General features: G+C 49.1%; 13 protein-coding genes across 13 annotated transcripts; 6 read left to right on the top strand and 7 right to left on the bottom strand.

Moving 5' to 3' along the window:
- Positions 1-187: 187 nt before the first annotated feature.
- On the top strand, positions 188-1,775 carry PV08_03740 (uncharacterized protein; the record flags this gene model as incomplete). Its single annotated transcript, XM_016378091.1, has 3 exons — positions 188-231; positions 286-291; positions 347-1,775. The coding sequence occupies 3 exons, from the start codon at positions 188-190 to the stop codon at positions 1,773-1,775; spliced, it is 1,479 nt and encodes a 492-aa protein (XP_016236768.1).
- Positions 1,776-2,212: 437 nt separating this feature from the next.
- On the bottom strand, positions 2,213-2,974 carry PV08_03739 (uncharacterized protein; the record flags this gene model as incomplete). The annotated part of the gene is made up of 1 exon (XM_016378090.1): positions 2,213-2,974. One exon carries the CDS (start codon positions 2,972-2,974, stop codon positions 2,213-2,215), a length of 762 nt encoding a protein of 253 aa, XP_016236767.1.
- A 1,261-nt stretch (positions 2,975-4,235) lies between these two features.
- On the bottom strand, positions 4,236-4,839 carry PV08_03738 (uncharacterized protein; the record flags this gene model as incomplete). The annotated part of the gene is made up of 4 exons (XM_016378089.1): positions 4,236-4,385; positions 4,482-4,655; positions 4,718-4,731; positions 4,791-4,839. 4 exons carry the CDS (start codon positions 4,837-4,839, stop codon positions 4,236-4,238), a joined length of 387 nt encoding a protein of 128 aa, XP_016236766.1.
- A 660-nt stretch (positions 4,840-5,499) lies between these two features.
- Positions 5,500-6,195, top strand: PV08_03737 (uncharacterized protein; the record flags this gene model as incomplete). The annotated part of the gene is made up of 1 exon (XM_016378088.1): positions 5,500-6,195. The coding sequence occupies one exon, from the start codon at positions 5,500-5,502 to the stop codon at positions 6,193-6,195; it is 696 nt and encodes a 231-aa protein (XP_016236765.1).
- A 235-nt stretch (positions 6,196-6,430) lies between these two features.
- On the bottom strand, positions 6,431-7,859 carry PV08_03736 (uncharacterized protein; the record flags this gene model as incomplete). Its single annotated transcript, XM_016378087.1, has 2 exons — positions 6,431-6,710; positions 6,769-7,859. The coding sequence occupies 2 exons, from the start codon at positions 7,857-7,859 to the stop codon at positions 6,431-6,433; spliced, it is 1,371 nt and encodes a 456-aa protein (XP_016236764.1).
- A 2,696-nt stretch (positions 7,860-10,555) lies between these two features.
- PV08_03735 (uncharacterized protein) lies at positions 10,556-11,785 on the bottom strand (the record flags this gene model as incomplete). Its single annotated transcript, XM_016378086.1, has 4 exons — positions 10,556-10,679; positions 10,738-11,330; positions 11,392-11,677; positions 11,736-11,785. The coding sequence occupies 4 exons, from the start codon at positions 11,783-11,785 to the stop codon at positions 10,556-10,558; spliced, it is 1,053 nt and encodes a 350-aa protein (XP_016236763.1).
- Positions 11,786-12,520: 735 nt separating this feature from the next.
- Positions 12,521-13,297, bottom strand: PV08_03734 (uncharacterized protein; the record flags this gene model as incomplete). Its single annotated transcript, XM_016378085.1, has 2 exons — positions 12,521-12,737; positions 12,762-13,297. 2 exons carry the CDS (start codon positions 13,295-13,297, stop codon positions 12,521-12,523), a joined length of 753 nt encoding a protein of 250 aa, XP_016236762.1.
- Positions 13,298-14,453: 1,156 nt separating this feature from the next.
- Positions 14,454-15,306, bottom strand: PV08_03733 (uncharacterized protein; the record flags this gene model as incomplete). The annotated part of the gene is made up of 3 exons (XM_016378084.1): positions 14,454-14,735; positions 14,787-15,067; positions 15,114-15,306. 3 exons carry the CDS (start codon positions 15,304-15,306, stop codon positions 14,454-14,456), a joined length of 756 nt encoding a protein of 251 aa, XP_016236761.1.
- Positions 15,307-15,959: 653 nt separating this feature from the next.
- On the top strand, positions 15,960-16,646 carry PV08_03732 (uncharacterized protein; the record flags this gene model as incomplete). Its single annotated transcript, XM_016378083.1, has 2 exons — positions 15,960-16,032; positions 16,183-16,646. The coding sequence occupies 2 exons, from the start codon at positions 15,960-15,962 to the stop codon at positions 16,644-16,646; spliced, it is 537 nt and encodes a 178-aa protein (XP_016236760.1).
- A 2,488-nt stretch (positions 16,647-19,134) lies between these two features.
- PV08_03731 (uncharacterized protein) lies at positions 19,135-19,350 on the top strand (the record flags this gene model as incomplete). Its single annotated transcript, XM_016378082.1, has 1 exon — positions 19,135-19,350. The coding sequence occupies one exon, from the start codon at positions 19,135-19,137 to the stop codon at positions 19,348-19,350; it is 216 nt and encodes a 71-aa protein (XP_016236759.1).
- A 226-nt stretch (positions 19,351-19,576) lies between these two features.
- PV08_03730 (uncharacterized protein) lies at positions 19,577-20,089 on the top strand (the record flags this gene model as incomplete). The annotated part of the gene is made up of 1 exon (XM_016378081.1): positions 19,577-20,089. One exon carries the CDS (start codon positions 19,577-19,579, stop codon positions 20,087-20,089), a length of 513 nt encoding a protein of 170 aa, XP_016236758.1.
- A 1,334-nt stretch (positions 20,090-21,423) lies between these two features.
- On the top strand, positions 21,424-23,141 carry PV08_03729 (uncharacterized protein; the record flags this gene model as incomplete). The annotated part of the gene is made up of 2 exons (XM_016378080.1): positions 21,424-21,882; positions 21,978-23,141. The coding sequence occupies 2 exons, from the start codon at positions 21,424-21,426 to the stop codon at positions 23,139-23,141; spliced, it is 1,623 nt and encodes a 540-aa protein (XP_016236757.1).
- A 471-nt stretch (positions 23,142-23,612) lies between these two features.
- PV08_03728 (uncharacterized protein) lies at positions 23,613-24,662 on the bottom strand (the record flags this gene model as incomplete). Its single annotated transcript, XM_016378079.1, has 2 exons — positions 23,613-24,175; positions 24,230-24,662. The coding sequence occupies 2 exons, from the start codon at positions 24,660-24,662 to the stop codon at positions 23,613-23,615; spliced, it is 996 nt and encodes a 331-aa protein (XP_016236756.1).
- Positions 24,663-26,010: the final 1,348 nt, after the last annotated feature.

The following is a 26,010-nucleotide window of genomic DNA, read 5'->3' as shown; positions in this document are numbered from 1 at the left end:
TTCGACGGAGCGCGCACTACTACTCTCTGCCATAAGATTCTAGCTGATCTGTTCTCACTCGTTTAGCACAATCCTCACTAGACCACTAGAGGATCCGCAAATGGGATAAGGCTCATTGGTGTAACATGCGTTGCGTGCGGCGCCCTCACTTCAGCAACTGTTACAATCTATCATCACTACACCAATCATGGCTGTAACGCGGAGAAGTCGCACTGGTTGCATCACTTGCAAGTAGGTATCGACTACCTGAGATTACATGAGTTCTCTGACATATTTGCCCGTTAGGACTCGGTAGGAGAAACTGTAGCTCAAGGTGACTGTTGTTCTACTGACACGATGACACCAGTCGTATCAAGTGTGACGAGCAGAAACCCTCATGCCGACGCTGTATCTCCTCCAAACTAATATGTGAAGGATACTTTGTGGGACCCAGATCTATTTCCGCCCCCTCTCAGCTTCTGAATGACGAGGAACGGCGGGCTTTCCTTTTCTTTCAGACCAGAACTGTTCACCGAATTTTCGGCCAACGTGACGCGAAAGACTGGATCTCTATTCTTCTCCAACTAAGTCATGCTAAGCCACCTGTTAAGCATGTGATTGTTGCACTTGCCTCTGTGCATGAAAGTCTGGAACCTGTCAACGACTTTATCTTGATACGAAAGCGTCCTGGGCCAGCTGAAAATATAGCTTACATGGCGGCTCTGAAACACTACAACATTATGATTCATTTCCTCCGAACCGAGCCATTAAATACGTCTTCCCAGCCTGACACAATACTAGTGTTGTGTATCTTGGCCGTGTGTTTCGAACAGTTTCGAGGTAACGACGCAACATGTCTTCTCCATCTGACCGCAGGCATTCAGCTCCTTTCTTCGTGGAGGACGCGCACGGACAACTACAACAAACTTCAAAATTTCTCTCGACCGACAGCAGACTTAATTAACCAACAACTTGCACCCATTCTTCAACGATTACGTGTGCAATTTGCTTTGTGTATGGACCTTCGCCACGCCTGGAGAAATACAGGTAGCCCTCCTTACTTACCCCGGCCAAGTATACCTTCTTCCTACGAAGATCTTGACAAAGCACGTTCAGATTTTGATCGACTCATGAACTATACCTTTACCACCATGGAACGCTGCCTCGAAGAAGGGCGCACAATACCTAAAGACCATCTCACAGCCACGCTGATACATTGGAGACAAGCAATGAACCCATCAAGAGCCACCGGAAGAAGCTCATCCATTCAAACGTGTACGTATAAGTTGTTGATGCTGTACTTTCACTTGTCCTTGATCATAATCGGCACATATGGGACCTCCTTCGAGACCGATTTTGATGAGCATGGAGATGCATTTGAGCTCATCGCCAACCTGGCTCACGAACTACTGCAATACTGGAGGACAGAGCCACATCAGTATAGCTCATTATTCAGTTTCGATCTTGGTATAACACCACCGATGTTCTTCGTTGCATCTCGTTGCCGTAACTCCAAGATTCGTCGCAAGGCTCTTGGAGTTATGCTTCTCTCTCCATTCTATCATGGCACATGGTCAGATCGATATACCGGTCTTTGTGCTCAACGGATCATCGAGATCGAGGAGGAAAGTCAGCAACCTTCTGGAGACAATATGTATATTCCTGAACATCAGCGTATACGAAAAGTATCTGCGGATCTAGAGAAGGACAACGCGCAGATTGTCATGCAATATATCAGAGCTCCTTTCCATCAAACATCGGAGGTTTACAACACGTTCATTCCGGTGGAAGAATGAACGTGCCGCCACCCTTGCAGAACCAAACGAACTGTAGCATTAACAAGAAATCATTTCCTGGTTGCGTTACTGATAATCAGTCGATCAATACATTGATTAGGGTAGTCAATAAAGTCCAAGATGCTGACAGGTGACTTGCTTGTAGTGGTGTTAGGTGGATTGTTACTGAGAGATCTGGACCGATTTAAAATTCTTGATAACGGCAAAGATAGCATGACTACATTTACACTTATATGCCACCTGTGACTCGTTTTGCCAAGTATGTGTGCTTCTCAAGCCTCAAGCCATCCAGGATTGTCCATTCAAATCCGGTAGCGTCCACTTCCAAGGGACAAGCCCCGAAGAGTTGTGGTTGGGAATCTGCGCAGCTTGGTCATCATTATTCTATGCATGGCAATTTCCGAGTGCGCAAACTTCGCTGGAACAGAAGAAAGGATTCAGTAGATCCAGGGGATCAATACATATGGCACCTCCTTCTTATACTGTTCCCACTGTTTTCCATACTTTTCTCGGCAATAGTGCTCCTTCGATGGACCAGCGTTTGTCAAGAAATTCATAATATACGTTGCCGTGGTGGCCACAATTCCGTATACCAGTCCACCAAGTGCCATCGTATAACCGAACCCGAAAATGATATTGGCCGTATAGTTGATTTGTCGTGTGACTCGCCACAAGCCGGCCTTGCACACCTTGCCCTGGTTCTTAGGATTCCAGCGATGGAGCGCGAGTTGAACATCAGCGATAACTTCCATAATATTCCCTGTCATGAAGAGAGCAAGACCGATGTTGAACACACGGGAGGAGAACAGGGGGTTTTTGGATGCTGCGGTAAATGCGAGAGTGTGGACCATCTCGACGGCTATGCCGGCTGGCACCGCGAACAAGAGGAACTCCTTGCTGAGTTTCTCGCGCGCGAGGACGTTGATCCAGATGATCTGCTTGACGGAGAGGAAAGCTGGCATGAGGGCAGCAAGGACTTGGTAGCGTGGCATTGTGTGGCCGAGGAGCGTGATGAGCCCCCCTGTTGGAGGCGGGGGGATGCCAAAGCGTCCTAATGGGTGTGCGCCGATGAGGAGGTATTGCACGGGGCCAGTGAGAGCGCGGCCAATGCTGAAGAGAATGTTCCAAAACCAATTGCGCCCATAGACACCTCGTTGAATGCCCATAGGCTCATTCTGGTAGGTCCTTTCCCTAGACATTGTTCTCAATGGTTGGAGGCAAGACTTCTGGGAGAGATGGTCCTGAGACTGCTAGGGTGAACAGCAATGCACTAATGATAGGCCCTAATGATCTCGATGGTTACGCGTGTCTAGTGTGTTCTCTTCGTGTGTTATGGACACGAGTATATTATGTGGCGAAATCAACTGTGGGATGCTTACCACGGATGTTGCAATATGGAGGACGCCTAACGGGTATCATCCCACGTCCGGCATGTCGTACTCAAGCTTGAGATACCGACAATATATTGGATTGTACCGGCACTTTTCTGGTGACTGTGGGAGCTGTTTGAGGGAAACACCCACTTAGATTGTCTATTTCATTCAGGCCACCCAGGGAGGTTGTCGATGTACGATCTCGCCAAGCGTACTTCGGTCTTGGAGTCACTTTAAGCGAATGAAAGCGTAGCTGGGAGATTGCAAGATGGCACGGCCTTGCTTACCCTGTCACGCCGATCATGACTCGTTCCGACATCGAAACCTCTCCCCCGGTGAGATTCATCAGCCGGGTTCGGCCTTTGATCTGCGATGTGGATATACTTGGATTCAACTTATTGGCTGGGTTTGCGCGAAAGCGAGGTGGCCAATCAACATTGCGCTGGCTTTTCCACCATCCGAACACATTCCTCACAGTTGATCATATAGCCGGCCTGAATAAGAACCACTAGCTAGTACGGAGTAGCTACAGGCTCGTCCTCCATAAGGCGGTCCTAGGTAAGAGATATATCTGTGGAAGTCCTCGCCTAATCTTTTCTCATTGTCTAGTCTCGGGAAGGTCGACCCGGTCTCTACAGACATGTAATCGTAACTAAGGAAACACGTCAGCGGAGTGGCAGTGATACGAAGCGTGTGAAAGGCTAAGAAGATCTACTATGGGACGGATAATTTGGAAAGATGTGGCACTGACTCTGCAGAGCTGAACCAAGACAAGTATACATAGTAGACTACCGCCATGGGTGATAATGTTGCTGTTAAGCTGTGTCCTGTAGAGAGATACGGAGACATTTCGTAAACAGGAAAGACTACCGGGAATAATTGATTTGACTTGGCTGATTGATACCGTTGGCGTTGAGAGTATCCGCAGTCCGTGTTCGTCAATAGCCATTAAAGGTGTCGCAGGAAGTGGAGGGGAATAGCAGCGTTAGGACAGAGCGAACCGGCCATCACTAGAGAGAGTTCCTCATGCATCGCGTCGACCTTTAACCTCTTTGCAATGGTGAAGTCGAGGTCGACTGGAGTGTCTTTATGCGACAGCGGTCACATCCATCTCTAGGGGACATCCCACAGGAAGTTTCGCAACCTGGATAGAGGTACGGGCAGGCTTCGACACAAAATATTCAGCAAAAACCTCGTTAACGGCAGCAAAATCTCTGTCGATGTCCTCGAAATAAATCTGAACACACGTGATTAGATCTTCTTCCTTACGTGTCCGAGAGAAAATGCATTAAAGCTGTCTAATCGGCAGGCCGAACGGAGATGGACTGCTTACGTTAACCTTGACGACCTTGTCCATGCTGGAGCCGGCTGACTCGATCATGAGCTTCGCATTTTCACACATGCGACGCGCCTTGTCACGCATTGTACCAGGCACAACCTTTGCTTGAGAGTCGCAGGGAACTTGACCGGCTAGGAAGACGAAGCCACCGGCTTTAATAGCCTGAGACTATGAGGAGAGTTAGGGAGCTGCTCGGCACTCAAGATGGTCAAGATTTGTAGTGTACGTACGTAGGGGCCGATAGCTGAAAGATATACGTCAGTTAAGAAGTCCACAAAACGAGAAACTTCGAAAGTCACCCACGGTGCACACCCTTGTCGTTGAAGATAACCTGAAGTTCTCCGCCGGCCATTAATGGCTTCTTTCCTGTGTATTCTTGATATGAAAGTTTGGCCAGCGAATAATGTAGATGCTCACATAGAATGATCAGATATAATGATTAAACGGGAACGAACGGCCCTATATATAGGCACTTGTATCTCACCATTGTCCAAGCAGTGACATTGTTCCCTGATTAGCCAACACAGGATCGTTTTGCTTCGTATCTACCAGCGCTGAAAGTGGAAATCTAGAGAACTAACGACCACAGATCCTAATCAGCGTGTGATAGCGCAAGCGAGACAAGAACCAAGATGTTGCACCAGTCAGACATAATAATCTAATTGGATAATCCCTTTTCATCCCGAGCTGTCCAGTAGAAACTGCCAATGAACAACGTCCGTGGTCACCTTGAACCGCGCACAGAGCGATTATTATTCTTACAATTCCTAGTAGATGTGCATTTGGTACAAACCATGAGGAAGCCTGCGTCCACTATATACTCAGGTCATTACGCAATTAAAATATAGTTTGCGTCACTTAGCTAGGGTTAAAGATCTCGGGCTTCCTTTATGACTATTTACATATAGGCGTCGGAAATATCGCCGCAAACACACTTTTCTTCATTTTTACTTGTGTGGTTTTCCCTTCCCTGATCAAATATCAAATATACCTGGCCATTAGCCGCGACAATATGACCAAGACAGTCGGCCTCATTGGCGGGTTCTCCTGGCAGTCTACCTCTGTCTACTACAAAGAGATCAATGAGCATGTGAATGCAAGGCAGGGGGGTCTTCATTCCGCCAATCTCTTGATTAGATCCATCGATTATGCAGAGCTTGCCGCCATGGTCAGTCAAAAGGACTATAACGGCATGACCAGAATGCTCTGCAAGCACGGCCAGGAGTTGAAGGACGCAAATGCACAAGCCCTCGTCTTGTGCGCTAACATCGCGCACAAAGCTGCTGAATCTTTGGAGCAGTCATCTGGCCTGCCTGTGTTACACATTGTGGATTTCACGGCACAAAAAATCAACACTTTTGGATTCAAAAAGGTTGGACTGTTGGCAACCCGAGCAGTGATGGAGGAGGACTTTTACAAGGCCCGCCTTCAAGGATTCGGCTTGGAGATCGCTATCCCTAGCGAAGAATTCAGATCTACAGCAGACAACGACATCTTTGTTGAAATGAGTAAGGGGACAATTCCTCAAGACGTCAGGTCTCGATGGCACGAAGCCTACAGACTTCTTTTCCATGAACAAGGAGTTGACTGCGTGATTTTGGCTTGCACGGAACTCCGCCTTGTCTTCGTTCCGGTAGATCTGTCAGGCCCAACTTTTGAAACAACAACAATACATGCTGGAGGGATCGCAGAGTGGGCACTGGCTTAGAACGTATTGTATCTAGATAATGAACCGTGTCCAATTGTGCTGAACTGTAGGGTGTTACCAACCACAAATGTCTACTCTTTTTGAGCGACAGCTTGATACGTTACTCTCCATAAATGTCCCAGTCATAGTACTTTTAAAGAAAGTTTGAGTATTGCAAAGTGTGTCGTTGCTCTCGCGTCTACAAGCACTTCATTCCTGTACCCAAATTGTATGGCCATCGTTCACAGGGCTTGTATTACTGCTCTTGCCGGATCTTTGATTTCTGCCACTCTTCTTGAAACACCATACCACGCCTTCCACCTCGAGTTCCGTCACTGGTCCCCTGGAACACGGCAGTAATGTCCTCTCTCCAGCGCCATAACTCCTGCAGGGTATGGTCTAGCTTCCCCTCAATAGAATCTGCAATCTTCTCTCCTATCACTGGCAAGACCTTGACACCATGACCACTGTCACCAGTCGCGAGAAACAATCCTTTGTAGTCGGGATGATAGTCAATGAGGAAATCTCCGTTCGGTCTGATACGATTGTCAGTACATCCACGCCACTGCTGTTGTAAAGGCTCCTTAGACTTACGTGTCGCAGTACCAGCAGAGTTTTGTCTTTGAAAGCTCTTTGTTTCTCCAGTGAGGGAATAATTCAACCAAGAAATCTCTGAGGGCATCCTCTGCCTCCGTCGGCACCGGTAGGTGAGATATTGGAGTACTAATAAGCTTCCGCTTACCCTCAAGGATTACTGGAGTGGGGTTCTGGTATCCAAATCCATGACGGCCGAGTTTGAGCTCATGGTTATGTGCCGGGAACATAAACATCCCCGTGCTCATGTTGAAGTATATGGGCATATTGTTTAAGCTTGCTTGTTCCTCCTCGGTCAATGTCAGATACCCAAGGATTTGGCCCGTGGCCTCTGCGCGGCCTTGCATGTCGACCAGCGAAGGACTCCACGCGCCCGCTGCCAGTATCGTCAGATCGGCGTGTATTCGAGACCCATTTGTCGTCTTCGCACCGATGCATCGAGCTGGGTTGATTGAAGACCCGGCAATCCCCTCATAAAGGAGCTTGCAAACAGTTGTGCCGTAATGAATCTTGCACTTGCCTTTGCTTGCATGTCTCAGCTTTTGGTATAGAAAGCGCAGACAGCCTCGAGCATCGACCCAGCCGCAGTTACGGTTAATGTAACCAACATTTCCGCTGACACCTGGGATCGGTCCTGATGCCGCTCTGATTGCATCCTCGTCTGCTAGTTCTTTAACATCCTCCGGCATAAAGGCAAAGTCGCGAGTTTCTGCAAGCTTTTGGAGGTTTTCCAGACTCCGTTCCAGATATCCATCAACGTGGCCAAGGACACCAGGCTGCGCTGTCAACAGCAATGGTGCATCATAGTATCGACCTTCACCGCCCCAGGCATTGCTGTCCGAGTTTGTCCACTGTTTCCGCGCCTCAGACACAAGTTTCGTGTACGCTGCCTCGGCATAATCCGCCCTTAACATGCGACTTGTATCCCATGATGCTGCTGACTGGTTGGGAAGTTCTGACGATGTATCAACAATATTTATCCTGGTGTTTCTGTACTGTGGACGTTCTAGGAGAGCAACAGCGGTACTTATACCAAATACGCCACCGCCAATGATCAGTATCTCTCCTGGGGTAGGCTTGTTATCTCTCATGGTTGTGTCTCAGTTGCAATGAAATGCAGCTATGAGAACAGTATTGTGGGCATTATTGGAAGAACTTTATTATTTCTACAACCCTGTGCTATTACTCTCCGAGAACCGATAGAATTCGAACAAACTGAGGAGTGCAACCCGCGGCTTTGCCGGCCTTCTGAATGGCTTTTGATTAGCTGGCTCGCGATGAGAGCGCGGCGGCCAATTAGACGTCAGCATTATATCGGAGCTAAGTCGCCAAATTGCGCTTATCGTTCCCGCTACCTCAGTTCGAACGGATGAGAATTTATGATAAAGAAGTAAGCGTTCCAGTAAGACAGTCCCGAAGGGTTCTTGTGACCTGGCCCACTGCAGAGTTACGAAATGCTACGTCTGTACTCGTCGTTCCAGTGTTATAATTTAGGCATAGGCAAGAACTACATTAATTAAAGTACTAACAATGTGGATGCAACGGAATAAGTGGGTAATGCACTTTGCGGGAGGGCTGAGTTACAAGCCTTGGAGCGATGTCGTCCAGTCCAACAAAGCTCAACAAAAGGGGATCGACATGTGGCTTGCAGAATATGACAAGGCAAAATAGGCATTTAGAATCGCTTGAGGGACTGGCGTGAATAGATCGCAAACTTGTTTGGGTTTCTTCTTGAGGACAGTGGAGTGGAACATCGTTGTACTGGTAGCAGGGATAAAGCTTTTGCACCGCGGATGCGAGAAAAAAAGAAAGTTGGTACTTCTGGTTGGTTGGAGGGCTCCTGAATTCTCAGTTAACCCTTCGATAAGGTTTCATTGACTTTGTTGACAGACGCTTGTTTCCGCCTCCCACGATAAAATCAGCTACATCCGAGGTTCCAGACCTGTCGATAGCACGCTGCGCACCAATTTCGAGGAGAGCTACGAACGGTAACGAACGTCATAACTGATTGTGACGGATTATTCTTTGCTTGGATTAGGGCCGAACCATTCTCCAGTGCACGGACCATCATGCGTCTGCTTTCTGGAGCGGCGCCAGGTAAGCTGAAGGTGTTCGTGGAGGAGATGAGCCACAGATACTACTTAACAGTACAAGGAGGCGTAGAAGAACATGGTAACATATTATCAACAGCTACGCACGGCCTCATCACAACTACAAAATTGAACAGCGGCCGCTTCTCGGCGCGGCCGCCACCTTGGCACAATGCTTATCGGGCCAGTGCAGCAGCATCGCATGTAAGAGATTTCCCGTAATAGCAACTCATGCATAATAGCATATTGATGGGGGGTTACAATTGTGAAAACTGAGCCCTGTTCATCCGCCGTATGGCAAAGAGAGCCATCGTTATGTCAACGCGGCACTCACAGCGAATCAGTGAGTTGCTCCGTACCGTTTGATGATCATCAAGATCAGAGACAGTCCTTAAGCCTGCGCCTCTTAACACCTCCTATTTGAAGCGAAAAGTGCGATACGTGGGGAGTGAAGATTCTGCCCAGCACAGAGATTCCGACCAAATCGCTTGCAGCGTCCATCACTAACAGGCAGACACGGCGCATTTACACCGAAGGATGCGTTAAATTCAACTCCGCCCGCGTTACGTTTTCATCACAAGCAAAAAGGTCTCGCAGTTCAAGCCCATCAAAATGTGGCCTCACACTTGCGATACGATTCTTCTGGATCTGTGCTTCGAATACTCCATGCTGACAAGTTTGCGGGGTGGACAGCCGTAAGAAAACGACCAAATTGTCCTGAAAAACATTTTCGGCAATAGCATTACCCCACGGCTACCCAATACTGGTCTGGGAGCGGCGACATATTTGCACCACATAATGGAACAAGCGTCTCTGACCCTTTGTTGCCGACTACACCCTATTTAGCCCGACCGAAATTCCCAACGAGCTGGGTTCCCCCCCCCCCTCTCTCACCTCGAGCATCATTTGATCCTTGTCCAACATAACACAACCCCGGATATGTCACGACGCGGTGTCTCTCTCTGTCTGCACCGATGTACATCTCATAACGCCACGAAACGCTCCCACGGGGCTGGACAGAAGTGGTCAGCAAGTGTATGAAGACACGCGACCGACAGGGGTGGACCATTTCGGCATTTATCGTTCCTGTCCTTGCCACTGCTGTCCCTGGCAGACACGAAATGCACAACAAATTCGTCTGTCATGTAACCTACAAGAATCAATCCAAAGTCTCGAGCAGACGGATTAATCAGGTTCTCGCTCCCATGTACCATGGCTGGATGAGGTACTAATTAGCTTGAACGGCCGAGGCCTAAAGCCATCCTTTGGCAATCTGACAGGCAAAGCATTGCTACCGTTGCTATGAACAATTCGTTGTTCGGATACAGCATGGAGAGAGTGCTGGAACGTCCTATTTGGCTGTACCGTTGTCCAACGATGCTGGGGGCCGTGATATCAACCCACTTTCTGGACGGGCATTGGATCGACCCAAACTCCCGGTACAGCACGGATATACATTTGGTTGTTTCTTGGACTAGTGACGAATAGTAACTATGCTCCTGGGAAGAGGTAATGTCCCGAAACTTGGTATTACCGGGGACCAATTGGAGGAAAACCTTGACCGGTGAGGAGGGTTAGCCCAGAGAATAAGTCTTGGCAGCTACGGCCTAGGGCACCTCTTCGGCCAGGATTTTCACAGTCACAGGAGGGCTCAGCCCACGGGGTAGAAGTCATAAAAGCATTGTGGTGTACAATTCCTACTGCTTCTTGCTTCTGTTGAAAATCAGTTGAAACTCCTCCGAGAAGTTCTCCTCAAAGTCTCTTCTCCCCTTGGTCGGTTTCCATCCGATTTCGCGACTCATGACCGCCCGAGTGCGGGACCTAGTATATAACCCATTAGCGCCAAATGTTGGACAAGGATGACGAGAGGGAAACTCACGATGAAGCCCATCCCAGCTCACCATACTGTAGCGAGCCCTTTCCCCACTGTTGCGCTGACTGCTGCAAGGTAATGCTCACGGGCGCGGGCGCCTCCAAGACCCCAAGCTCAAAGCCCGCCTTTGCAACCCCTTCCGCGAGGTCCAGCCACGAATGTTCACCAGTCTCAGAGAAATAAATCCCTTGAGAACCATACGCAAGCTTCCTCCCTTCGAGCACCCCGCGGAGCAGAATCTCATAGAGCAGCGCAAGGTCCGCAATGTGCACGCTGTTCCATTTTGCGTTACCTGCAGCGACGACCTCTGCATGACCCTTCTCGATGGCCGTTCGTATAAGAGCAGGGATCTGGATGGAGATAGTGTTAAACCACCCGCTACCGAAACCGTAGATGGTTGGCGACATGATGATGTAGGTGCGCACAGAAGTTGCGAGACCGGTTTCGACGACTGCAATGTCCGTTGTGCGCTGCGGATATGTTTCCATGTCCTCACGATACTTTTCGTATGCGAAGATGTGATCCTTGTCGGTGAAGATGCGGTTTTCCTTGTATTTGCCGCTAATGCGATAGTCGCCGAGATTGGAAGTTCCCGAGGTCTGTGCCGTGTAAGTAATTGTGAAGAGAAAAGTCTGCCCAACGACTGATGCATGTACTAACATGAATGAAATGGACCTGTTTTCCAGTCTTCTCTTTGCGCTTGCTAAGGCCTGTGATGAGGGCAACTGCAGAACTCGCGTGAAAGCCGTTCGCGCAGTTGATCACGACATCGAAATCCCTAGCGACTTTCTCCATAGTCTCAAGGTCATCGAGGTGTTTGAAAAGAACGGGCGTTACGCCATGAGCAAGGAGAACCTCAGCCTGGTCGGGGCGACGGACGAGAGCTGAGACTGACCCAGCTTCAACAGCTGGGCTTTGGAGGATCTCGCTGAGAACAGAGCCGCCGCTGTGGCTGTTAGTGATGGAGAAGCAGGTATATGGGAAGGTGAAGGGATGTCACAAACATGTATCCAGTGGCTCCAGTAACAAGGATACGGGGGGTAGATTCAGACATTTCGGACTGTGGAGGACTTGGCCGGATTGGAAGAGTAGTCACTGACATCGCAGAAGGTATGCTGATAAAGGTTGAAATTTCAATTGTTCTATTGATCCCGCAAGTCTCAAATGTCCATTATATATCCGTTATCCTACCAACCAAACGTGCTGCCCGTGGCAGGTCTGACAACTTTGAGCGCCGCCTACAAGAAGACTCATGCGGACGGAAGCAAGCTATTCGTCAGCAAAGTTCGGCATTAATTAGGTGGAGAAATCAGGGCAGCTTTTTGCGAGGCGTTAGTGTAGAGTTCTCCGCTCCGCCCGTAAGCTGAACAGGCAGGTGGCTTCCCGATATGGAAGTCGCCAAGATGCGCCGGGCCTGGCCTGAATTTTGCGGGCGCAGACTGATGCATAGTTGATCTCGGCTGTCCATGCCGTTAAAGCTGTGAATATGATCACCTTCTCCTGACACTGTGGCAGCTCGTACTACTGCTTTGAGCCTCGGGTACACCTGATATGCTCACCGCTAAGCGATTTAGCTTACGAAGTTCCTTCTAGTAAAAGATGCCTTGAATTACTCTTTCGATTAACCTCTTCTCGAGAACAACATTGGTATCTACACCACGGATTGAAGCTATAACTAGATTGCCTTACCTGTAGTTTCGCGGTACATTGATAAAGCAATTTGTATTCTAGGGGACCTTTTGGAAGCTTTCCATAACTACAGTCAGAAGTCTGGGACTCGTCTGTAGAACTACATTTTTTCCTCGCGAGGACAACAGACCTTTGCTTTGGTGAAGACCCCAGCTCTGATCAGAACGCACCGAAGTCTCAGCATAAACCCTTCCCAGGGCACAATAGTACCGTCATAGTTGAAAAGTCTCGTTGAATCTCGTGCCTGCAGCTTCTGAATGACTTTCGACGCCTGTGATGCTGACTCTCCAGGCGCCATACCACCATCACCAGCTATCCTTCCCATGTCCGTTGCAACCTACCCTGGATAAACTGCAACAACCTTAAACCCTTCCTCCCTCAGTTCATTATGCAGTTGCACAACAACCATATTCCCCGCCGCCTTGGAAACAGCATACGGGCCACGGAAGCCAAAGTTGATATCGACCTGTAGCGAGAGCGATCCGGCCTCGGAGGAGATGAAGACAACCTTCCTTGTCCGGCATGCAAGCAGAGCAGGGAGAAACACCTTGACAATTTGAATGGGACCGAGGATATCCGTGTTTACGTACTCAAAAAGTCTAGATTCTGTGGTCCTCAAGAGTAGCTCGTCGTCACCAATCGCAGCGTTGTTGATCAACGTGTCGAGCTCGACATCATGGGACGCTGCGGCAAGGACGGATTCGGGACTAGATTGATCGAGAATGAGGAGTGTAATATTGTCGGACTTGGGAATCCTGTCCGTAGGGGAGCGGACAGTTGCGATAATGTGCTGATCTGGGGTTTTGCTGAGCTGTTTAACGAGCTCGAGTCCGAGGCCCCGAGAGGCACCGACTGTCAGCGTTGTTGGAGCAGGCATCGAGATTTTATAAGCGCGAAGTCTTGGTCTAAATATTGCTATCCAATCGAGCTAACCGGGACCTCGGTCGATATATAACTGCCCCTTTTCGTCAAAATTGGACAATAGAGTCTGTCGGGAAAACTTTCCTCAGTGATCGTGACTGAGTAGAACCTAAAACTTTCTAGCTGTATACGGATTATTGAAGGGCTTGTCTTCTACAGCTTGACGTATGTGGCTGATAAGCTAGGAGTAAAGTCTCGGCATGACAAAACAGAGTATGATTAATGTGTGGCTGACTTGGAAAGTTGCTGCGATGTGTACATAGTGTTAATCAGACGTAGCAATAGCACGACGGTGTCTATCTACGTCTGTTCGCAGTGTAGCTAGCCCAGGAATGAGCATCGCCTCGCTGCAATGATAAGACTACCGGTGAAGGCTGCTTCTATCTCGTTTATCTTTGGAGAGACTGGAGACACCTCAAGAAGTATAGGGCGATTTTTAGTTGTTTCAAGAGGCACGCTGTAGACCACGTATTCATTGCCACTATTCCCATACCCTCTTACACAAACGCCGGTGGGACAACATTACTCGATATTACCTCACTATGCAGACGCAAGGCATCAACGCCTTCCCAACCACCGCACAAATCCAACCTCACCCACGCCCTCACAACCATCCTCCGAAGCGAAAATAGCCCATCTGGAACCCTTTCCGATACTCGAGATAATAAGTGCAGAATGTCGGCGCGCTCTTCTTCTCCCTGCAACTCAAGTGCAACAACAAAGAGGGGAAAGCGTTGCACTGAATGTTCAGCTTCTAGAACAAGGCCAAGCGCATCACGCGCTAGCTGGATTATGGTGTCGTGTGAGTGAATGGGGCGGCTTGCGACGCGTTCGAGGTAGATCCTGATTGCGAGACGAAAGAGGTTCGCTGTGCTAGTGACTCGGGATGATGTTCCCTTTAATGGCGGGTTGACGTCCTCGGGTGGTTCGGTCTGTTGGATATTGTCGACTTTGTGGGCCAGGGTGCGGAGAGTTTGCTGGTGCGATTCACAGTGGTATGCAGGATGATTGGATTCAAGCACTGCATCGATGATAGAAGAGAATGTGTCGAGGAGCAGGAGGGAGCACCCTAAGCTCGGAATAATCTGCTGTCGTTAGCTGATCTATGGTGATTATGTCAAACGCGATGATTGAGATACAATATGTCTTTTAGGCGAGAACAGATCCTTAGAAATAATGGTCGGTTCTCTTGCCAGATCTTCCTGTTCTGAATTCCGTTGCCCCCAGTGGCGCATCGTGAACTTGTACATAACGTTGTGGTAAAATAGCCAGTCAAGGACCAGGGCTATGTCGCCTTCATAGGCCTCATCGTATTCGTACGAGAGCTTCGCGAGCTTCTTAGACCCACAGAAGGAGCCAGTCCATGTGTTTGAGGAGGATTCATGGCTGTAGATCTGACTCATGTCAACTACCACTGAAAGGTTACAGGGAGGAGGAGCACCAACCTCGTATAGTTCCATAAGCAAGCTGGCTGAAATGACCTGCAGTACCTCGCTCGGTTGAGTCAATCTACCAGTAATGCATCGCCGAATGGCAGAGAGTGCCTTGCCACGGCTGCTACGCGCAGCGACCTGGCCGTGGGTGTGGAGTAGAGACAAAGATGTAAGAGAGTGGCGCACTGCAAGTGTAGGTAACGATTCGTCAACGAGTGACATGCGCAAGAGTAAGCTGTGAAGGTCTGAAGAGTTTTCGTCACCAGATATCATCCTGGAGAGCATAGATACGTCTAAATATATTAGAAAATGTTCCGATTCAGTGCGAGCGGCGCTTACTGCCAGTGGAAAGTGAACGGTCGACGCACACTGGGCTCGGGGGCAAGGTCCTCACTTCCAAGCGAGGTAGTCGGATAGCTTTAATTTTCAAAGCATCGAACCCTAGAGGCACTTCCATGTCTTCCGCCGTCGTGTTGATGAACTGCACCTCGTCGGCCACGACCGAAGGGAATTTGTGAACTCCAGCCCTCATTGACCGGCGTTGATCGCCAGCCTTGGGCCATGAAAGGCGAAATCCATACCCTGGGCAGAGTGTGTTCCTCTTGAGGCAGTTCTCACATGATGGAATCCCCCTGTCGCAGCCGACCTTTCGGTCTGAGAACGTTAGATTTTGATGTACAGATTGGGGATTTACCTGCTTCGGCAATTCCAACAGCCTCGAGAAGACTTAGTCGCCATTACGAAGAGATTCTGCTCAGCTCAAAGAAGAAACACGACTTTTCTCATACCGCGAAAGATGGTGACAGGCTCTTTCCATTAAGCCGGCGAGAGGCATGTGACGTGATTGCCTACAAACTTGAAAAGACATAATTTGCCAGAAGTTCAGGTGGTGCCACCTTGACGGAAGATGTCAGCTTAGTTCAGACAGGTTTCCACTTGCTACTCAGCATAGACACTAATTCAACTTTATCAAATGTGTCTATTGCGGACAGCCGATGATGAGTAACTGGGGTAGATTAAGGCAACTTTCCGCGCAAGAAAAATGATCCCCGGGCTTCATTAAGCGGTAAGAAAAGAGAATATTTAAAGCCGTGTCCCCAAGCTTCATATGTCGTGGTAGCTGATTGACATACACTGGGCAACAGCAATCTGATAACTTCATCATTCAATTTGCTTCAACCCAAAATGCCGCGTCCAGTCACCGAAGTTGTCACTCTCACTTTGCAGCCCGAAGCGAACGCTGATGAGGTCATTAGTGGTTTGAATTCAGTTCTGTCCAAGCGAGAAGGGCTTCAATGTCTGAAATGGGGACGCTGGGAATAGAATAAAAATAAAGTCAATCTGATTATCGGTATTTCATATGAATAAGCGAACATTCGAGATGAGAACTAACGGTGATTTTATGAAGGATGGGACGACATCTCCTATCATAAGGCATTCGAGCAGTCTGAGACAGACTTCGCTGCGGCCGGAGCATTTCTGGGGCCCGTCATTACGGATCCTCCGTTTATGTTCCACGTATATCTCGACCCAGTCGAGCGTGAGAGAATCTTGAGCGCTCCTATTATCGAGGTCGCCACTTTCTTCTCAGTCCCCAAGGGTTACTCCGACGAGGGCGAGAAGCTCTTGAGGATTCTAGGATCGTTTCAGGGAGGTCTAGGTTTCCTTCATGCGGAAATCGTCGAAGACATCGCTGTGGAGGGGATCAACCCTAAAGGAATTGGATGGTTTAATTTTCTGGCCTGGGAATCAACTGCCCAACACGTGGCAGCGAAAGAGTCGGACGCCGTACAAGGTAGCATACACTTGATCAGAGGAGAAGGCCAGATGGGTGAAATTGAGCGGCACTACGTTAAGTTCACAGGGGCTTAAGGTCTAGGGTTTCACGATTTCCACGAGAGCAGTCCCTGTGTGTGCCAGCTGCTGCTCAGATAAGGTATCCACTTCATGAGATGTATTATTTGTCGAGCTCGCTCATCTTTGTCCATGGCGCCAGTATCTCTTCGAACCCGCACCTTCCGAGAGCGCCGAATGATCCGCTCGTAGCTAACAACTCGACTGAGGCAGAGTGAGCAGAAAGAAATTCAGCAGTTTAAAATCCTGATCTAATAGTACACTATCGCAATGCAGTGTTGCTAATAAGCTTCCGATAATAGTGTATGCACTATACATGGTCAGATAAGGATTACGCAGAGAGAAAAATGGGGAGGGGGCCTAAGTTGTGCCAAGACAGGTGCTAACTACGTAAATGAGGCGGTGTGCTTTTCACCCACCTATTAATGGGCTTTACTATTTTCAGTTTTGACAACTTCCTAATAGGGTCGATAACTTCCTAACCTGGCTAGACTGTGTAGAAGTGAAATTACCCAGGGCTACTTGACTAGTAAACTAATGAGACCCTGCGACTTGACTACCAACTATCTGCGTTGCTGCAGGTAGAGAAGGTGGAATTTGCAGATTGCGTTTGTATCGACGCGGAGGTGTTAGGTCCGACCACACCATTTGAGATAAAGCACCAGAACAATGTAACATTACTCTAAGAACAAGTACTAACAACCCCAAGCGTGGCATTGTAGGATGGCAGAACGCCCGGATCTCGCTTCGCAGAAATCTCCAGTGGCACATTAAGCTTAATGGTCTGTAGTGGCGCCGACCCGGGCTGGGATACATCAAGCTGTAAACAAAGACTATATAGTCTTGACATGAAGCAAGAATGGAAGGTTGGAACGTAATTTTCACGACCCAGCGACACGGGTAATAACAATGAGGCTGTGTAGTAAACCTGATTTGGCCCTTGGTATTTAAGCTCGGGTAGTGTTTCGTTCAGGGGTGGTGGCTCCAGCAAACTCCGAGGTATCCATTGAAGCGTTGGGGATGAAGGAATACATAATGGAATATCCCGGTCGAAGAAGTTGAGGGGTCTGCCGAACAAGCCCCGTCGTTTTGGGGTGAGAAAGGAGGAAAAGTTCAGTGAGATCATGGTGGGGTACAAGGTGGTAGCTATGATGTGGCCCTTGAAAGACTTAATAACTGGCAGTTGCTCAGGTGGATGTGGCGAACCGGAAATTGCCTCGCTTTGGGTAGCTTTTGCTGGAATATATGTCAAGATAAGCCGAGCGGATTTCATAACCTCGGTGTGAGGATCTCGAAGAGGTAGCCAGATTGTCTCAGGCTGTTGAAGGAGAACAGAGAACTGGCCTTGGGGAAGTCCAGAATGCTTTCCCGTAGTTGTAAGCGCACATCGGTAAGTGTAGTTGTTGCCTCGAGGGTCGAAGGTTAATCGTGGGAAGGATACATCACCAGCAGTTGGCCTTACACGGATCTTTTGTGACTTCAACAGTATTGTCTGGCGTTTTTTCGTTACAGTAATGACTTGGGTTAGAACTGCCTGGATACTGTAAGTTATGCGACAACCCGGCGGTGCGAAGTCATCTCGGAGTCTGCCGCCAAAGCCAGCAATACTCGCGTCCCCGATGCTGGGTGGCAGGTACAGGTGAGCTGCTCTCACAAGGGGATTCTCGACTGGATGCAAACATGAGGAAATCGGTAGGTAATCAATGAGCAGGAGTCTAAACGGAAACTCATATATCATTCCACGCCTGAGTACTTTGGGAACCGGGAGGAGCGATTCTTCGAGATTCTGAACATTGCGCAGGAACTCGTGGCGGGCTTGTTCAGGAACTCCGCCACGGACAGTCGTAAACTGCTCCCCTAAACCTAGTCAACGGACGGATGAAGTAATACACGTAGCCATACCTATGAGTAGTACCTCTAGGCTTTCAAAATCTCTAAATCACCATGTGTAGTGATTGATACTGTGCCTCTGATCTCGTCGCCGGTGGTAAAGGACGGGATAAAGGATCGAGAGAGATTCGTTCGTGCCCTGAACGTGATGCTGACGTCGACGTTGTGACTTGGGTATATCGCTATAGACATTGCGCCGCATTCCAGGTGCGACTTGAAGGCTACAGGACAACGGCTTCAATTGTAGTAGCATTCACTGAGCAAGAGGTGGGAGGAAGGGCCAGCAAAATACTATGTCTGGCAGTTCACAACTAACCCGGAGAGGTGTTCCCATCGATCAATGACTGCATGTACGTCACATTCAAAGAGAGGAGTTTCTATCATAATTTATCAGCCAGGCTTACCATGGCAATTTTTTGCGAGGGCTAATGCGTGGGCCCAAAAATGTGCGCCGGTTGCGCGAAACCAAGCACTAGGCTTAGACCGATTGATTATTTGGGCCACGAAAGGTCAGGAATAAGCACAACGATTTGCAAATTGCCACTTGAATCTGTTACAGGAATTACAACTGTCCATAATTTGCTTTTGACGGCAAACTTTATTGTTAGGTTACAAGATGCCCTCGCTCAACTATGACAGCCTAAGCCCCGAGCTGCTGTGTACGCAGGCCCTAGCCCGGTACCATGGCTCGGATATTAGCGAAGTCCTACAAGTAGCGTCCCTCATCAAGCCCCGGGACATGGAGCGCGTTGATGAAGCATTCAACAGGCTTGCGCAACGTGTTGAGGCTCAAGACACGAAGTTTCCCTCCGCGGCTCCTTCTTCCGAGTAGCCACCTACTATCGAGCCGCCAATTTCTGAGACCGGAGAGATCCACGGATTAAAACGTTGTGGGGGAAATAGACTATCGTATTCGACAAAGCGATTGCAGTGGCACCGATACCTGCAGAGCGTGTGGTGCTCCGCGGAGACGACTTCGACATCCCAATCATTTTCTACCGGACTGCGAGCGAGGACGACGGCATGAACCACCCCAACAATAGTGGCATGTAACGGATATGACGGACGCCAGGAAGAACCTACTGCATGTCTTCGGTTTTGCTTCTCTTGCACAAGGATATAATTTCATTACGTTTGAAGGTCCGGGCCAGCCATCAGTTCGCCGAAACCAAGGGCCGGGGTTCCTCGCAGAATGGGAAAGTATTGTAACACCCGTTGTCGATTACGCGGTTGCACGGCCCCGAATGGATCCACCAAAGCTCGTCGTACCCGGATACTCCTTTGGAGATCTGCTTGCCGTACGGGCGGTTGCCTTTGAACACCGTCTTGCGGTCGCGGTGGCTGTCGATGGCGTTTTCGATTTTCATCTTACGCTGACAAGCATGTTTCAGCCGCAACTAAGAGACTCGACTGCAACCGGCAACGTCAATATCATTGACAATATCGTAAAGCATCTTACATCTTGTGACAAGTCTCCGGTTTCGGCTAAATGGGAGTTCCAGCAGGGGTTATGGAGTTTTAACCATGTGCCAGTTTCGCCTCCAAAGGCTGTATTGATGCAGCAAAATTAGTGAATTGGAAGAGTAAGGTACACAAAAGGTACACAAGGCCCCTGATCTTCACAGGAGCAGCCATGTAGACCGAAAAGCCAACTGATGTGCTATACCTAGCTGACTCTCAGCAACCTCTCAAAGTCCTTGTTCTTCTTTAAGCACGGCGATGAAACCACCAGCAACTCGACGTCTCCCTGGTTCGAGGAGAAGCGCAAAGTTGCGACATTTCTATAACAGAACCTTACGAAAGGATTGGCAGATAAACGACCCTGTCAGTGGAACTGGACGAACGGCAATGTTCATCCAATCCAACTTCCTCGACACCACTGAAACAACTTTACAGAAGTCACCTCGACAAGATGGGATAAGATCGTTCGGTACTACTTTAGATACTATCAATTTTCATTCTACCCATTCGATCTGATGCGCATTCCAGCCCCTTTACGGAACGCTGATCGAAGCTGATAGTTGAGCTGCTCATCTGAATAGACGAGTAAAGGGGTCAGTATTATACGATAATCTCCAGCTATATATAAATCACCATAAGTATAAGCCTAAAAGGAGATAATACACGAGCGAGACAGATTGTCAGAGAATACAGGCAGGATAATGACGAAAGCTAGAAGACTCCAAAGCGTTAGTGGTCTTTTAGCGAGCGCTGCGAGTTTGTATATAAATGGAGAGATGCTAATAATGGCCAGAGGCTGGATAGGTAGGTAGGAAAGTAGGTGTTGGAAGTGTAGGATATATCGACCCCTAAGTTGCGGACTTAAGAACTGCAACCCAAATGACGGGAATCTCAACGAGAAAGAAAAAATTACTTGGTCATCGTCTTAAATTGATTGGCTCGACAACTCGTATTCAAACAAGCCCTGCGAAATGCAATGACAGGGATAACCCATGTATCGATTATCACTCTTTGGTTCAAGAGTCCGAGCTGAGTCTTACTGTAAGAACAGTGCTTAAAACTCCGCTGCTTGCCCCGTGCGATTTTTGCGGGGAACTAGTGCAAGGACGCAGGTCTCTCCGGACCCCCTTGATGCTTTGGCAGCACAATATCTAGTACCCAACCTGCACTCTGTTCAGACTTGAGACCGGCAGCAATACTTGGCAGCAATAGCGCCGGCACGTCAGTAGTTCTGGGGTGGCGTAAGTTTTGTGTCGTTGCGGTCTCACTGAAAGCCCTTTTAAAGGCTTGCTCGTCCGAGGCTTACGTTTGAAGCCCATTGAGAGATTGAGCAGAGTATCGTTCTATCTATGCTGGACCGGTATACTCCTCGTATTTATGTGTCCAGTGTTATCATTTCCCCCTTCCAAAGATCCTGAGGTGAAATATATCCTGAATAGGCTCGATGACCACCCTCACCGCCATAGTTCGCAGCTTTAAGCAGCGCGTTTTATTAGCAGCATTGTTAAGCCTAGCCCTGATTTTACTAGGACAACATCATTGGATTGCGCTTCGAAATGACAACGTGCGACAATGGGGAACGAAGGCTTATGGAACTTTGTCCGAATGGGTCTCGAATAAGATAGCTGACGTGGAAACGCCAGAGAGCGAACTTGGAGCAGTCTCCGCAGACACCAACGGTGACAACTTTAGCGGGTGGCTTCACGCACAAGGGATCTCGCAAAACGAAGTCCCTATCATAACCATTGGGGACTCAAACTACATACAGGCCCTTCGCAATCTTCGTGCGCGCCTCGACCTATGGGGTTACGGTCGAAATCTGGTGGTTCTCTGTCTGGATGAAGCATGCCTGAAAGAAAAAAGCTATCATGGCTGGCGCGTTCACATGATTTCTAACACAAAAGTAATGAAACAGGTAGCCGCCGCTAAGGTCTGTATCCTAGGTGAGCTCCATTCGGTTCAGCGTTGTGTATACTGATGAATGATGTCTCACGACAGTTTACCATTACCCTTGAATTGGCACAAAACGGGTACAACTTTGTTTTTCTCGATGGCGATGTCTTCCTTACTGGCTCAGGAGATCCTTTCATGGACATGTTACCACTTTCTGACCAAAGTTGGGATATACAATTCCAGGACGAGATGGACATTTTCCGTCGGATAGCGAACATTGGATGGTTCTTTGCCAAAGCCAGCACAGCGACTAAACACTTCTTTCAGAGCAGCTATGACCGCTGGCTAGAAACGAACGCCTGGGACCAGAACGTCATGAACGACATCATTGGAGAAATGGGAGACTCTTTGAAAGTCCATTATCTTTCCTTGTCCAAGTTCCGCAACTTTATAAATGTGGATTGGCTTCCCTTTTTTGCATTGGAAAATCTGGCTGCCGGTTTTGTCGAAGAATCTCCAATGGTGCACTATACCTGCGTGGAGAAGGGCCTCAAAACGTACTTTGGGGCAAATTTCGGAGGATACGCTGACCTTGATGGCTATTACAGCAATCCACCGCCACTCCTAGGTATGGTCAACGTGGCAGGGTCCACTGACGCCGTCCTACAGCAGATTGCGTTCGCCGTGGAGATTGCACAGAGAACGAACCGAACGCTGCTATGGCCCAACAGCGTCTCTCTTGTTCAACGCCGAATCGTCGACGGGCGTAGTGAGTTTTACGCTGATTCAAGTTTCCCTGGCATTCGAGTCCTGGACTATGCCCAAGCTCAGAAGGACGGTATAAAGACGGTCGAGAGTCGATACCTGCAAAACCAACAACGTGAAATCGGAAAGAGCTTGTGCACACCACATGTGGTTGACGTGGGCGATTTTCTGCGGCTCCAAGGCGTACCGCGCGGACCACAAGATCTCACAGACCTTGTACATGGTCTGAATCAAAATGTCGTCCCAATTCTCGATTTTGACAATCTACTGGATCCCGCTTATCAGTGGCTGCGAAATGAAGATGCCTCTAACCGCGCGCAAATTACCGACCCTGGATTTGAGCAGCATTTCCACGAAGCTGCTAGATCGTTTGAAATGATCATGAATCTTACTGGTATCACCGAGTATTCTGCGCAGATGCAGACGAGACTACAGCTGTGTCCAAATGTGGAAAACGATCAAGATTGTCTGGCGATATGCGCCAGCACTCACGACCAACCTTAGCTGAGGTTGCTGTGTTTAGATGGGTCAGAGTCCGGTTATTCATACTCACCAAGCTGAGCAGCAGCAACTGACCTTGCGGCCTCGAGTCCAACACGGCTGGTTTGTACTGACGTTCGTGCTCATGCAAGAAGACCAAAGCCGCCCCCCGACGGCATGGGCTGTAATGGACGGTACAAGATTCTAAATGAAGATTGGCCGACACCTTTACAATAGAATGCAACGCTATTAAAGCACATATTCAGGCAGAGTGAAACATATTGAGAACTCCAATCCCTAGCGATTGACTTGTAGTATGGCTGTACAGTTGAAGGCGCCTGTGGTGCAGCTTCTACAAGTCCAAGTTCAAGCTGAGAATCTGACGTGATCATCTACCCCAAGTGCATGATGGCGGCTGAACATTCGCTGGACCATAACCCAGGGACTGAGGAATTTGAGACATGATAACATAATACCACTCTGCGCAGTTTGCTATCACCGCTTGATAAACCTACCAAAAGTCCGGGATTTCAAGATCGAAACACCAATCCTTTCGTCTCTATTGCATCGTCCATTGTACCACAGGAGCCATTCCTGTTGATCTTCCGACCAGCCCACGAACGGCTTGTAGGCTGCGTCGCACTTCCAAGTTCCCGGGATGATGTCAATGATTGGGTTGTTTGTCAATCGCTCCCAAGACGTTAATCCATCCTTGGACCGAACGACTCCAATTGAAGAATAGTCAACGTTTCGGAAGCCAGCATAAAACATGTAGTAGTATCCATCGTCGCCGAGGATGACGTGGGGGCTGGTGACCTTGTACGAGTCCCACCATTCACCGACCTTACCAGAATTCTGATCAGGCGTCAGAACCGGGTTTCCAAACTTGATCCATGTATGCCCACCGTCGTAAGAATGAGCCGCACCAATCGAATCAGGCTCGTACGTCTCGCCGCCTGCATAGTACATGCGCAGTGCGCCACCTGGGAGGTCGACGATTGTCGGCGTCATGACGGCATCTTTCTCCCATGGATATTCAGGTTTCAATACTGGCTTATCTGTACACGAGAGTCAGCGCCATAGAAATTGGGAAGGGTAGATGAAGTGTTTACCACTGGTTCTGGTGAAGATGATCCCGTCTGGACTTTCCGCGTAACCAATGGATCCGTCCACAAGACCCCCGAGATCTGCACCTTGTCCAGTATACCACATGCCATATTTTCCAGTTGCAATCTTTTTCACGAACGGTCGATTAATCGCGTGCTCCCAGCCTCCATTTGGGGGCAGGGATACGGCCAGGGTCTGGTTCCAGGTCTTTCCGTCTGTCGACGTTGAATACCCAATGCTTCCACGGGGTCGCCATGAATTCCACATGCGCCATACTAGTTTGGTTTCGATGGGTTCTGCGCCCACTTGAAGGAAATAAAGGTCGGCAGGCTGGCCTGTAACTGTAACATTCTCTTGCAGCAATCCCAAGTCAAAGACTGTGCCCGTCTGATCCCAATGCGCCTCGTCAGGCAGCACGGGATTCTCTGGGTGCTCCATCCATAGATGCTGTCCACGCGAATGTAAAAAGTCCTGGCTGATTGTTACAATCGTGCTCGCATGTCTTGGACAAGATAATACCCTTACCTTGGGCGAAGGCATCCACCCAGCAGAGATCCAGAGGTACATAACGACGATGAGAGCCAGGCCGGGCAGACCCCACAACCGCAGTACGGTCTCCATGCCTGACCTTGAAGAAGATGGGCAGAATCCTAAACACCGCATATAGTTTCCCATTGTCAACCGTCGTTCTTACGCAGGACGGATCTGAGTATAAGAAGCGTCCGCAAAGGCTGCTGTACTGTAGCACAATCACCCACTCAAGGCTCTGTGTAGCGGCCACCGCGCCACTCTCCGAGGCCAACCAAGAACAGATTTTGTTTTGGCAACAGAAATCAAGTGAACATTTGTAAAAGTCAAGTAAACGAGAATCTTACCACCGCCAGTAGGATTCGATTCCATATAGGGCTGGGAGCTGAATGTCGCTCTGGAGTGCGGGGATCCAAGCGCCCGGCGCCACTCCGGACGTGCAGAACTGGTTCTAGATCTTCCACCTGGTGCGTGCGTGAACGAGATCGACTTTATCGAGGTCTGATCCCTGCCCACTCCGCTGAATGAGGATTTTGCCGGCTGAACTCTCTTAGTACGGGGGTGGAGGCAACCGTTGGCCAGGGCCATTGAATCTTGGGGGTCCTTCACAGTAATGTAGTTTATTCGCCAGGCAATGTCTTGAGGAGCGTTGTCAGGACCTTCACTGGGAATAGCCCTGCGAAGGGGTAGTTGATGCAATGTAGTCTATTGAACAGTCCTATGTAACAACGACTCATCGCTTGAAGAGCGAGGAAGTCGTCTCCGCCTATTTCGGGAGGGGATCTCCTCTTGTATCCTCTCACCGCCTTGAAAGTGTACACTCGACTATGTCGAGTGACACGCCTCCTTATTGGGTCCCTTGTCCACCGAGGCGCTGAGGATCTGACTATTCTAGCCAATCACAGCGTCTCGTGACAAGCGTCTTCATCGCCTGACCGAATTCTCAGAGCATGGCTTCATCGTTTCTTTTATACTGCTCTCTCTTTTCAACCTCTTCTGCGCCTGCTGCCCCGCCTCGCCCTCTTCCCACAGTATGATCCTTGTACGAAGAAGACTTCTGCTGCTCAGTGGTTGCGGCTTTGTCCATTCTTCTCACCCTTCTCCCCTATCACGATGCCTCCCCAATCGTCGGCAGTATTCATGCAGGCCAGAAGTATATGAAAGATGATATTTCGACTTCATCAAGGACACCGGGATAGGTCGCCTATACACTGTCTCAAGCACCCACTCCGTGTTTTACCCACCCAGACATTTAGTG

Source organism: Exophiala spinifera (genome assembly GCF_000836115.1).
Source record: "Exophiala spinifera strain CBS 89968 unplaced genomic scaffold supercont1.3, whole genome shotgun sequence".
NCBI classification, from domain to species: Eukaryota; Fungi; Ascomycota; class Eurotiomycetes; order Chaetothyriales; family Herpotrichiellaceae; genus Exophiala; species Exophiala spinifera.
This window is presented reverse-complemented; position numbering and strand designations above follow the sequence as displayed.